The sequence below is a fragment of the Kwoniella pini genome, chromosome 8, assembly GCF_000512605.2.
Source record: "Kwoniella pini CBS 10737 chromosome 8, complete sequence".
In the NCBI taxonomy this organism is placed as follows: Eukaryota; Fungi; Basidiomycota; class Tremellomycetes; order Tremellales; family Cryptococcaceae; genus Kwoniella; species Kwoniella pini.
In genome coordinates, this window is record NC_091723.1 from 1295096 (window position 1) to 1308020 (window position 12925).

The 12925-nt window shown below is 37.0% G+C and overlaps 4 protein-coding genes across 4 annotated transcripts; 1 reads left to right on the forward strand and 3 right to left on the reverse strand.

The window, feature by feature from the left end:
- Nucleotides 1-1097: 1097 nt before the first annotated feature.
- Nucleotides 1098-2772, reverse strand: I206_106237 (uncharacterized protein; the record flags this gene model as incomplete). Its single annotated transcript, XM_019156787.1, has 5 exons — nucleotides 1098-1227; nucleotides 1292-1746; nucleotides 1814-2101; nucleotides 2180-2347; nucleotides 2416-2772. The coding sequence occupies 5 exons, from the start codon at nucleotides 2770-2772 to the stop codon at nucleotides 1098-1100; spliced, it is 1398 nt and encodes a 465-aa protein (XP_019010589.1).
- Nucleotides 2773-3013: 241 nt separating this feature from the next.
- I206_106238 (uncharacterized protein) lies at nucleotides 3014-6008 on the forward strand (the record flags this gene model as incomplete). The annotated part of the gene is made up of 10 exons (XM_070203275.1): nucleotides 3014-3112; nucleotides 3163-3207; nucleotides 3262-4665; nucleotides 4758-5168; nucleotides 5236-5289; nucleotides 5348-5463; nucleotides 5534-5634; nucleotides 5683-5761; nucleotides 5853-5902; nucleotides 5971-6008. 10 exons carry the CDS (start codon nucleotides 3014-3016, stop codon nucleotides 6006-6008), a joined length of 2397 nt encoding a protein of 798 aa, XP_070059376.1.
- Nucleotides 6009-6339: 331 nt separating this feature from the next.
- On the reverse strand, nucleotides 6340-9208 carry I206_106239 (uncharacterized protein; the record flags this gene model as incomplete). Its single annotated transcript, XM_070203276.1, has 21 exons — nucleotides 6340-6434; nucleotides 6529-6702; nucleotides 6809-6939; nucleotides 7003-7100; nucleotides 7159-7174; nucleotides 7241-7323; nucleotides 7385-7395; nucleotides 7459-7621; nucleotides 7675-7747; nucleotides 7813-7849; nucleotides 7916-7922; nucleotides 7987-8009; nucleotides 8063-8111; nucleotides 8169-8277; nucleotides 8351-8452; nucleotides 8532-8675; nucleotides 8743-8763; nucleotides 8841-8862; nucleotides 8923-9017; nucleotides 9078-9105; nucleotides 9169-9208. The coding sequence occupies 21 exons, from the start codon at nucleotides 9206-9208 to the stop codon at nucleotides 6340-6342; spliced, it is 1521 nt and encodes a 506-aa protein (XP_070059377.1).
- A 433-nt stretch (nucleotides 9209-9641) lies between these two features.
- Nucleotides 9642-12761, reverse strand: I206_106240 (uncharacterized protein; the record flags this gene model as incomplete). The annotated part of the gene is made up of 12 exons (XM_019156790.1): nucleotides 9642-9692; nucleotides 9750-9953; nucleotides 10017-10195; nucleotides 10267-10532; nucleotides 10592-10693; nucleotides 10748-10808; nucleotides 10866-11078; nucleotides 11145-11546; nucleotides 11610-11926; nucleotides 11988-12172; nucleotides 12244-12536; nucleotides 12608-12761. 12 exons carry the CDS (start codon nucleotides 12759-12761, stop codon nucleotides 9642-9644), a joined length of 2427 nt encoding a protein of 808 aa, XP_019010592.1.
- Between the last annotated feature and the right edge of the window lie 164 nt (nucleotides 12762-12925).

Sequence of the window (12925 nt, forward strand, 5' to 3'; positions counted from 1 at the left end):
TGAAATACCTTCAATAATTACTCTATTACAAGAATTGCGCTAATCCCCTATTTGAAAAGAATGTCAACAAAACTTTGCGTTGATCTAAAAAACCATTATTGTTGAATCAAAACTTGATATGGTATTCAAACAGTACATAAAAAATGAATGATATAATACAAATTAATATGACGAATCTTTCAAAATTAAATTACAATCTTCTTCCGAGGATTCTTTTTCCATCTCATCTAATCTTTTTATCATTGTAAATAATTATTACATATTCTAGACCTAAAAAAATAAAAACAAGCATGAAAAAGTGTTAACGTAAATTCTCTAAGCATATTTAATCTACTTTACATTTATTTCTTTTTAAATTTGTTTTGATTTTTTTTGATCTTTTCCTTCTTTCGCCCGCTTCTCTCTCTCTTGCTCCACTTTCTCAACCTAACAAATCAAAGTACGGCATTTGAATGATCATTTCTAAGATATATTAAGAGGGATCAAATAATAAAAGAAACGTTCATTAATTCATTTGAAACAACACTTGGCATTTAAAAGAACAAAAAGAAGAAATAGGTTTTTTCTTTTTTTAATCTAGGGTTTCCAAATTCGTTGGTTCCTCTTTCAAAGGATATGTTTATTTAACCCTAATTAATACCCTTAATTCCACCGGACTTTTACCGATAAAAACAAAAAAAGTTATTTCTCTCTCTCTCTCTTTTTACCCCCAAAACATTCGATATTAATAAAATCAGAAGATCGACAATACATACATTCCTCAGTCCCGGCAGAATTGGGCAGAAACACGGATAAATACAACCTACTCGTATAATACAAATTATCGACTGAAAGATATGTTATCATCCCGCCGCCAAATTTAACTATAACTATTTTCATTTGACTTTCTTTCACCATGAGGATGTCTTAAAAAACGAAACCTTCGGAACAGATCCGATTCGACGCAAGAGTTTATCACATCATCATTACGTGAAAAGCGTAATATGCATCATGCTATACAAAATAAAACTTGCGGGACTGGTGATAAGAACTTATACTACGCCTATCTAACACCGTCGATCTCAGGGGATATTTCTTCCGATATTATAAAAACCCTTTTAAAATAGTCCGGAACCTTTAGCTTTTGCACCTAATTTCTCCCTTGTCCACTGCCATGCTTCTCTACCGATTCTATAATATATGAAACCGAAAAGAGCTCCCGAAAGATGTGCAACATGATCAAACATCCTTAGATCGAGAAATGAGCTCCGTCACAATTTACGATTTCCTCAATAAACAAACCCTAACTCACCTCCAACCTCTTATCAAACCAACCAGATCTAAAGTGACCATACCAGCTACACCCATTCCTATAGGTACACTAACAAACGGTATAAAAATGATCCCAACGCTTGAATCGGGATAAGCGCATGCAGTCAATGTCAAAGCAGCATAAATTGCTCCACTTGCACCTAAAGAAGGAAGAATACCTTGATGAGACATCAATGCTTGTGGACTTGATATTCTAGCTGGATGGGAAAGGGCTTTCTTCAAACCTGGATATCGGAATATGTTGGTCCATAAATGACTGCCCAGAGAAGAGAACAGTCCGGCGGTCAGCAAGAAAGCAAGGAAGTGCGGTGTATGGGTCGAAGCGGATAAGGCTGGTAAAGAGGGTGATGAAGATAAGTAGGAGTAAGCCGCAGACCCGAAGGAGAACAAAGCTAGAGAGTTGAATGCTAAATGCGGTAGAGATTGATGTGAGAGCTGGGAATCATAATGATTGGTATCAGCGAAATGATGTCGCTTATGGCTGCTGTGGACAAGGACTCACAGTACTGGTGAACATAGTAACACAGTTTCTCCACTCATCTCGCTTGGTCCCGAAAACAATCGGTCTATGTAACCACCATTTCCTCATGAAAGGTTCTAACCGACGTAATTTCCACCAAACAAAGACATTGCCCATGAAAAATATCAGACCCATAGGCGCCAGCTGGGCGGACGGTGTATTGAGGTAAAATTCGGACGCCATTACGTATGTCCGCAACACTGGAATGAGCAGGAAATTGGGTAAGAAAGAGAGGGTTGTGGGCAGGTTGTTGAGTGTTTTTTGAGCCGACTGTTCATCATGAAGAATGTATATTAGCAGATGTTGAAGCTCCAGAATTGACATCTGACTGAAAGGAACACGACTTACCCTCGCACCTTCCAACTGCTTAGCCCTGTGTATCTCCCTATCACTCGGCTGACTTTGACCTTTCCTCCACCAGCTACTACCGCCCAATTTATCTCCCCATGTTTGCGTATCGATATTCGTATAAAGTGCAGATGCGATATATCCACCTCCGCCAAGTAGACCGCAAAACTGCCCAGCGGATCAGTTATCTTCAGCTTGCGATAACCAACTTACCTGCAAGCGGAAACTAAACTCACGACTATAGGTCTCCAAATCGATCGTCTGGGTAAAGTTGGATCGCTGAAACTCTCATGAGAAGTTCCTGAGTAATGTCCATTCTCAATGGCAGATCGAGGAACTGCTATTCGTTTTGGCGTTATTCGTCCGAGTACCTGTCTTCCCGCTGAAGGTGGGACAGATGAGATTGATCGATAAGCAAGTCTAGAAGGTCCTGCCAGTGACGATCGACAGATCGAGCTAGTAAAAGATGAGACCAATAGCCCAGACATATCCCTGATAATCCTTGTAGATCCAATCCTTCCGTTCAGGTTTTCAGAAGAGTAGATGGTGGCAATAGTTTGATTAGTTTTACTGAAATTTCCAGAGATTGTCATGACGCACTCGAGTTTGAAGGTAATGTTGATTTGAGTATGATGTATACATGTTACCCATTTAAGGTAGTCCCTATCAACTCTGATTACGTCAGCTTGCGCTGGAGTTCCGGGTAAATGATCCAGATTGCAGCCGGATAACCTCTGAATATACAAAAAACATGAATGGATTGAATTGGTATCTCTCTTCTATTTATCACAAGTCCGCACAGCATAGAGAGTAAGTATTACGCTTAAAAAAAACATGTCGACCTTTTTCTCAGGAGGGGGAGTGGAATGTGGACCTAGTAACGTATTGAAAGATGTCAAAGGCAGGCTAGATAAAGACCGATCTTTACAATATGTACGTCGGGTCCTCTGAGAACACTTCGAGCTAGCTGACAATGCCTACAGGATCGATTGGTCTCCGTTTCTAATGTAGCTGGCTCTTCAAAGCAGGTGAGCTACTTGCCTCGCTTCATGGCGAGCACGATAGCTAATCTAAATGATCAGTCGTTCCGCTCGGTGCCCTCAGCGCAAACGCATTCAAAGGTCGCACCTTCCAATACCCAAGCTCAATCGACCTTCGATCTCGCTTCCCTGCGTCAACACCTTTCTCCACCACCTGCATCTCAACAATACTCGACTGCACATAGTGGTTCATGGGCCGACGCTTTTGGAGCATATGCTCAAGCTGGTCCCAGTCGACCTCAACAAGCTACCGCAGCCCAACCTCGCCATTCTAATGCATGGGGCGCAGAATTTGCGCATAATGCAGGTCCCTCTCAAGTGGAAAACAATCAAAGTCAGTCTAGAGCATTGAATCAACCGATAGCGCCATGGAAACGTCCGATATATCAACCAACCTTTCCTCACCTCGATGCACCCTTCACATTACCCCACATGGAACAGAAAAGCATACCGATAGCTCGTCAAGATTCCGTATCACCCAATCAGACAACTTCCCAAACTGCTCCTGTGCAGGAGACACCTGTCTCCGAATCACAAGATCTACTTGCGAGGACCGCTCGTAATATCATGAATGAGCTGGGCGCTTCGTCAGGCATAATGAAAAGCAATCCAAAATTGGCGCAGAGCAAGTTCGTATCAATGTTGAAGGGATTAGGTGATGGGTCATTAGTAGTAGATGAAGGTGTACAAGCTACAGGAGAAGAAGTCGGAGAAGGAGCAAGATTGGTGGATTATCGGATGGTACATGGAGATGGGAATGACTGGGCGAGTAACTTCATGAACGATCGAGTCAACATTTCAGAAAAGAGCGAAGAAGTAGAGAACGAACAAACTGTTTATCCTCGGTCAATGACGAACAATACCCTTGGATTCGCTCCAGGAGTCATGCCTGCTTTGGACTATACACGACTCAACACACCTGTGAACGGTCAGCCGAGCACCATCCAGACCCAATGGGATTCGCATTTTCAAGATCAAGAAGCCCTCATTCGATCTTCGGAAAACTTAAGAAAGAGCGTTCATTTCGATTCCGACCCACTTTCAGGGAAAGATAAGAGTGGTGTACCCAATAACCTCGAAGAAGCTTTGAGGCATACCACCGGTATACCTGGGTCTGGGGCTCAATGGGAACAAGAAGAGGGTTTAGACATCGATTTAGACGATGTGGATGCTTTAGATGATTTCAATGATGAAGTATTCATGGGATTCAATGGCGCTATGCAACAAGCTTCTGCTGTTGAGCAGAATAGTGCAGGCAACGTACAAAACTGGGGACAATTACAAGAAGATTGGGAAGAATATTCACAACGCGAGCCTGCTGTCAGAGCTTTCAAGGGTATGGGATTAGGCGATCAAACTCAAAGATATCTCTTTCAAAGTAAAAATCCATATTTCGGGGTTAGTGAACTCGACAATTACTGGGAAGCGGAATCTCCAACTCTGAAAGTGAGTATAGGTTATCAAATAACGATGAAACTTCTGTTCCCGTATAGGTTGGGTCATTTATCTTAGTGGACGGAGCTGATTATCATTTATAGGGTGTCTTGGAACTTGAAGCTGCGGTTCAAAACTCTCCGAAATCATATGAAGCGTGGTACAATCTCGGATTGAAACAACAAGAAAATGAAAGAGAAGAATCAGCTATCTTAGCATTGTCAAAGACCATACAACTAGAACCTAATCATAGACCTGCTTACTTGGCATTAGCTGTTAGTTATACCAATGAAGGAGAGTCAGAAGCAGCAGTGACAATGTTGGATAAGTGGATCACACTTGGAGAAGGTCATTTTGGTATTTCTTCTCCAATCAGTGGACCAGCTGTCAATTGGAATGGCCGAAAGGGCAGAGAAGATTTGATTGAGCGATTGATCGATATTGCAAGAAAGAATCCTGAAGAACTCGATGCCGAAGTCCAAGTCGCCCTTGGTGTTCTCTTCAATGCTACTGAAGTGAGTTCCGGACCGGATGCTCACAAGAATTGTCATTCGCGACGCTGATTATTTTATCGTGTGAAAGGAATACCAAAAAGCGGAAGATTGCTTCTTGTCCGCTTTGAGTGTTAGACCGGACGTGAGTTTTTAGCCCCATGATTACGGTAATGAACGCTGAGTTTTTCGATTCTTGTTAGGATTGGCTTTTGTATAATCGACTTGGAGCTACTTTGGCCAATAGTGGACGATCAAATGAAGCTATACAATACTATCATAAAGCATTGGAAATACATCCTAATTTTGTTAGAGCGCTGTGAGTTTATATTAATATCACAACCGAATGGGAGTTATGAGAAGGATTAATACTGATTACATCAATACAGATTCAATTTGGGTATATCATATGTTAATTTAGGTCAATATCCTTTAGCAGCTCAATCAGCATTAGATGCATTGAGATTACAACATTCAGATTTATCTGAAGGTTATTCTGTTTCTGCAAATTCAAATACATCTTATGAAAATGAATTAGGATTTGGACAAGAAAATAAAAGATCAAAAGGTGTAACAAGTGATGCATTATGGAACGTTTTAAGAAGTGCATGTATCCAGTTAGTCTATTTTTCTTTTTACCATTTCATTATTCGATAAAAAATATGAATAAGAATAAGTATAAAAATTGATTATGTATGTTTTGTTCAGTATGAATAGACATGATTTGATTGGATTGGTAGAACAACATGATTTATCAGGTAAGTTTATTTTGGAGTTGTAAAGGAGTAAGTATAAAGGTTGATTTTTTGATATTTTTATTTTTTAGGATTCCCCACAAGTTTTAGTGATGTCCTAACTGCTTGATCTTTAGCTAAAGTTTTCAGTCATTTAGCATAAGATGATCAAGTAAATGTTGATAAAATGAGGTCGATGAAACGTTGTATTCCCAAGTATATGTATAAATATCCATGTCTCTGCAGATTCTAGTCTAACATCTAAATGAGAATTCAAAAGAAATCATACTTCGTATTGAAAAATGAATGATAAACAAAGACAAAATATTGTGCATTTTATTCTAAATCTATTACAAATCATTCAAATAAAAATATTTTGTTACCAATTATTTGTGATGATATCAAATCGAAAACGAAAACGAATTATCTATCTATCTATCTACCATCTACCAATCTATAATTTATTCTTTCTTTTTATACTCTTCTCTACCTCTAGCATCTGATTTAGTCCAAATTGACATACTTTCAGGAGAACAAAAGAATTCTGCCCATCCTTCTATTAAAATTGTAAATTCATGATTAATTAATTGATTATTCCGATTCCGTTCAATCGTCATAAATCATTTCGAGGAAAGAAAAAAAAAACTAACCTTCATCAATTGCAATTTCACCTTCATGCCATCCCATAACATCTGTCCATTTTTCACCTGAATGTTCTTTACCTACTGCAATTTTTTTAGAACCATCTTCTTTTCCATTACAAATAATAACTACACATCCATCATGTTCTTCATCACCTTTTCTTAACCATGCAACGCAATTAGCTAATTTTTTCAAAAAAACCAAAACCAAAATAAAATAATATGAAAATCAGTTCTCGAGTTATTATTTTCGACTTTAAATTACCAAAAAATCAAATATCGAACTTACGATGATCCCAATAATCATTCAATTCTCCATATGCAAATAATTTTCTAGCTCTAATAATATCTTCAAGTTGAGAAACTGGTTCTTGAGGATTTTCTCCTGCTGTTCCGTATAAATCACCATAAAATACACATCTTACAAAATCATATTCATATTTTAGTAATATTCACTTTTGATTTGATTGTGAAAAAACTCACGGATATCCATCAACTCGTAAGAGGATTAAAGCGTATGCAAGTGGTTTAAAAGCTGAAGATACCCATCTTTGAAGTGATTGACCAACTTGAGTATCGTGCTAAGACCATACATAGATCAGCTTTATCTCAGACTCAACAGCACAGCATGATGCTCACGTTATCAACGAGAGTACTACATGTATCAAAGTGATGTTTCAGCGCTGCTCGTATATTCAAAGCATCATTAAAGCGTACTCACACTGCATCAACAGGTTGTCTTTGTAATAAAGTGTTATCGAAAATCTGTCTCAAGTCATAGTTTTCTCTTTCTTCACCAGCGGTCTATAATAGGCCATGATATTCAGTTGATTTCCTATCGAAACTCATGCACTTTCGGACTTACGTGGAAATTATCTAGACGTCAAGTGTCGAATTAGCATATTCTGTTCTACCCATGAAGGCAGTTCGAAAACTCACCTTGAAGACATGAATCAAAACATGAGAATTGAGTTCCTAGACCCTCGACGTACTCAACAAGAGCATCGACAGAATCATGCCAGAATTCTCCAACGCAGAATGCTTTGGCTTTACCACCTTCAGATGATCTGACGTGTTTCACGAATTCACTAATGAAATGTTGCTTTACCCTCACCCGGATTAGCTTTGCATATGGCGTGGGTATACAAAACTCACAGAAATATGTTTAACAGCGTCGAACCTGAATCCGTATGCTCCAGTCTCTTTCAATATCCAGTCTCCCCATTTACTAAGATACAGAAATTCTCATATATCAGAATTACTATATCATTAGGGGATCGAGTACCAACTCACAAGAGTTCTTTCTCAACTTCAGGATGTGCGTGGTCAACTATTCGTCAAAATCTGTCAGGCGTAGTCGTGGTCCTGTTTTTTGTTTTTGTTTTTAGGCACTCACTATCCGACTAAACCGATCTCAAGTATCAGTATCTGATTTTATATGAAATTCAGAGATATAAGTCGACTTACAAACATCAAATAATCGTAAGAGCCTTCGTAATTCACTCTATTAGTTTGTTGAATACTTCAACAGATATATACGTACCATTTTCATCATCTACATCCTCAGCCCAAGTTTTACCATCGCCCTGAATCTGAACAGATCGAAATGAGCATTTCTCGACCTACATCGAGTTCAGATTCGAACTCACCTTGAAAATAGCTTTTGTCTCTGTTTTGGCATCATAATCAACACCAGTAAAATGATTATAATTCCATTTCATAGGTGAATACGTATCACCTCGACCTGGGAAAGTGAATCTAAAAGAATGGATCAATATACAAGCGATATAAAAGTTGACACTTGAAAAACATAGGTTTTTTCATGACTTACTTTGTCCAAGCTTCTATATTATGCATTTCACCAACTTCCTTATTTCTATCATTTTCATCAACCATCGTAGCTAGAAATTCTTCTTTATCATCTGCTCCTGCTCTAAAGAGGAAAAATGCGCAATAAATGAGGTTCAGCTACAATTCTCCTTTTTCTCAATGTTACTACGAGACTGCCTCACTTATGATTTAATACAGCATCAATATAACTAATTATTCCATTATCTTTTGCTTTTTTAATTGCTCTAATTAAATCTTCTTTAGATCCCCATTTAGTTGGTTTACCACCTTTTTGATCAAATTCTCCAAGATCCCAAACATCGTAACTACATAATCATCAATAAATGTAATATCTTAATGCACTAAAGGATAGCTCAAGTTCAAAAAACTCACATATCATATCCTGTTCCTTCACTGTAATGACATTTCGATTTAATTTAGCCTTATCGTACTAAATTAAAAATGACATTATCACTTCCTCTTAAACTCACGGACTAGATCCTTTCGTAGGAGCTATGATTGGAATATTTATTAATTCTGAAACATCTTTTAAATTCAGAAAACAAAACTTACGAGGTAACCAAGCAGCAGTTATTCCAATATCAGCTAAATGTTCAGCATCATTTTCATATTTTTTCCAATGAACACCTCCAGAAGGACAATACCATCTAATTATACTTATCAGTAAACATTTCAAAATAGAAGTATAGGTCAATTAAATAATATACTCGAAATATTGTATCATTGTATAATTTCCTTTAATTTGATTTATTTGATTAACTTCAATTATCATTTCGTATAGATAGGTTTTTAACATACCTGGTTTCCCACGAGCATCTTCATTCGCATGATGAGCCATTTTGATTTACTGTTTTTTTTTTTCTTTTTTTTTGCAAGTTTATTATGTAAATATAATTGAGAATTGAGATTAAGAAGAACAATTAAATACAAATGTGTTTTGTTGATATAAATACAATTGAGTATATAAGTTTAAATGCTTTTATTGATGATAATGATATAATTGTTTACAGGGTTTTATTATTGTGAATACAATAATTCAAGCCTCTATACTATATTCGTTTGTATACTCTAACATTCACCGCATACTCGTAAACTACCCTATTCAAAAGGCAGGCACGTAACCTATGGGCTTAAATTATTCAGGGTAAACACAATAAAAACGTAGATCTTTTCATTGATGTCATAACTGGTGTGTCACTTAAAATTGTAATAACAATACAAATACATGAACAAAATACGAAAAACCAAAACCAAAGGAAACAAAAAACAGATCAAGCTAAATAATGTAATACACCTCTTTCCTCTTCATCACGCATTAAAAACTAATACCAAGAATAATCAGCACATGCTGCCAAATGATAATAGACAAGATTACTCACCTCTCTTTCAATTAAACTTTCAACTCTCTTTTTAATCTCTTTCACATCAGGAGGGAACCTTTTAACAACATCACTGACTACATTATCAATGAGTAGCTGTAAACTAAGTTTCTTTTTACCTTTCATAATTCGAACAATTGTAGCTTCAAGTACAGATACTCTATCAATATGAACTTGTTCATTCGTCTTACGGGATTCTTCAGCCTATCAGATAACATGGATTATAAGCATTTAAAACATCATACCATAATTACTATTGTCACTCACAGACATATCTTGCTGTATTCCATTAATCTTGAATTTGATCCTTTCACTAGTAAAACCTTTATTCCAAGCGAATACATCTGTTGGATTAACTTCCTTTCCGGGTGGTTTTTTTAACAATACTCTCGTTCCTTTCCTACCCAGTGCAAGTGATTGTAGAGTTCTAACTAATTCTTGGGTTTCTAAGAGAATAGTCCATACCAATGAGCAAAAAGATCTGACACCGACGATTATGTTTACAATATAAACTCACCAATTCCAGTCCTACTTTGGATACTCTTGAAATCAAGTGTATCTTCCTCATTGAACAATAAAAGCACAACAGCTTGGAAAAGACTAACTCCAATTTCGTACTTATCTTTACCTACTCGGGAACTAAGTGTTACTGTAGAAAGCTGGAATCTCCAAGATAATTGTCTATTCTTGTGTTGAGTCGTGTACCAAGATGTAAACAGATCGACAGATGATTGGAGGTTAGGCGGTAGAGTGAAGTTCCATCCGTCTTTTAACAGTGGATATCTGTGATAGGTATCAGCAGAAATCCAGCTGAGATGTTGTAACGAATTTGAAAGACTCACGCAGGCCAAGCTGATTCTGTCAAAACATTCGCAGTGAAATTACCTGCATCTTTATATGTTTCCGGTTCTTTAGATTGAGTGATTTGATAGGATCTCACAAGACTGAAAGTGAAACTTCAGCTTGATTTGATTTTTCTACGTAGCAAGATGACTTACGTTTCCGATAAAGTTAGATCTTTCATCATGATATCACCGGAAGTGAATTCTTCTCCCATTTCTGCAAGTGCAAAAAGATTTAGCTCTATTCAAATCTATGCTTCTACGCGGAGCTTACCTTTTTGTAATTTTGCAATCATATTTCTTTCCATATCATCACTAGCTGATCTACCCAATAATAATCTTTTGGCTAGTTGAGAAGAATAAAAAGCTTTGAAAACATCTTTATCTTTTGTGAAACCAATTAAAGCTATAATTTCATCCAAATGTGCATTAAATTCAGAATCAGATAAAGAAGGTCCTCTTCTCATTGCGAGGTCTAAATGTTTCGCTAAATTCTTTGTAATCAGTTACAGTTCGCCTTTTCCTTTTTCAAGGCAAAATGGGTTTTACTCACCTATCCATTCTGCTGGAGCATTTTGTCTACTACCTAAACCTTTTTTGAATCCAACTCTAGATGCCTCTTCTAATTCGAATTGTCTATTTCTTCTTAATCTCTTTTGTTCACTAATGTCTTTCGCAAATACTTTATCTTCCACATCTTCTGATTTATCGAGAGATAGATCTTCCGAAGATGAGAAAAGGGATGAAATTGCTTTATCTGTAAATCGTTTAATTTTCAATGTAGCATCTATCATCTTTGAATCATTTGCATGATCTGAAATTAAAGTTTTTAATCTATCCTCTAGATGATCTTCTACAGCTTGTACTAGTACACCAAAAGAATTGACATCTATAGAGAATGTACATAATCGAGATAATGATTCAACATTTTGTGAATCCATACACTCATCCACAGCTAGTGAAGGATCAACGTGATAAGCTAGTACAAAAGCAACTCGCGAGAGACGGTATTACTTACCTCGTCTAATCACTCTTTTCGCTACATCTTCACCAGCAGATTTCCGCACAGCTCTCACGACTTGTTCAGCAACATCTTTCCTCAGATTAATCTCTGCACGTTCCTTTTCTTCTATAACTTTGGATAATACCCATTCAACATATTTACAAGGTTTCATTATATTATTTTCAACTTCTTCCATATGAACTTCAGCGTTAGATGAGTAATGTTCGGCTGTAAGTTCGATATACGGCTTGACAATTGATTCGTTAAAAGTGTCAAGTAATTTTGATAGATTCGTTATTTCCACTATTGTTGGTCTTTGATCATCTAATACTCTATAGTACGATTTAACTCCATCAGCTGGCTGAACCTGCATCGACTGTCCAGGAATCTTACCTTTCAAGTTCCCTTTCATTCTTTGACCAAGCCAAAAATTCAGACCTAGTTTTCTCTGCAATAATTTCATTATTCCAAATAGAATTACGGAAAATTGTTATTGATAATTCTTTGATCGATGCTATTCCATTTAAGGAATTGGAATATACCCTATCTAGATAAACGAATATAGCCGATAATAGGTTCTGCAAATTCAATTGAATCTTAGCTAACAGTTTGTATGCTTTGTATATTACCGATATAGAACTTTACTTACAATTCTCTTCTCCCATAATTTCCAACCTTCTACAAACCTTATTAACCAACCTTCTTGCCTTGACATTATACTACCTCTCCATTCCCTTACTAAACCATTTGCAGATTTTTCTAATTCTTCTTTAATTCTACCATAAATTGTTGGTCCAAGAGTATGAGGTTGAAGAACTAATTGATGACATGTATGTGAGAGAGTATGAAATGATTGAATAGTGGGTTTACCTGAAAGTAAATTTGGAATTGCTTGTAAAAGAGATTGAAGTAATTCGTTCGTTGGTGTTTGATTTGTTCGTACTATTCATACGATAATTAATATTTAATTATTAATACTCCACCCTCCCACAGATCATGAAAAGGAGACATACCAGGTACGTTAATTTGTATAGTGTTGACACCCTCTTTCGATGATCCACCCCTTCCAAGATCTACAGCTGATATGAAATCGGTATGTGCGTTCTTGGACGGTTGATATGCTGAAAAAGCATTCGTGCGAGACGGAAGTACGATCAAAGACGACATCTTGGTCTCGAACTTTCCAACGAATGACGTCTTGATTGATCTAATCGATACGAAGTTGTCAAATTAGGGATAAATGATTGATAGATACCGTCTGCGCGTTATCGTAGCGATCGAAGGAGACTCTGAAGGAGGTAGCCCGAAGTGGAGGTCAACCAAATGAGCTT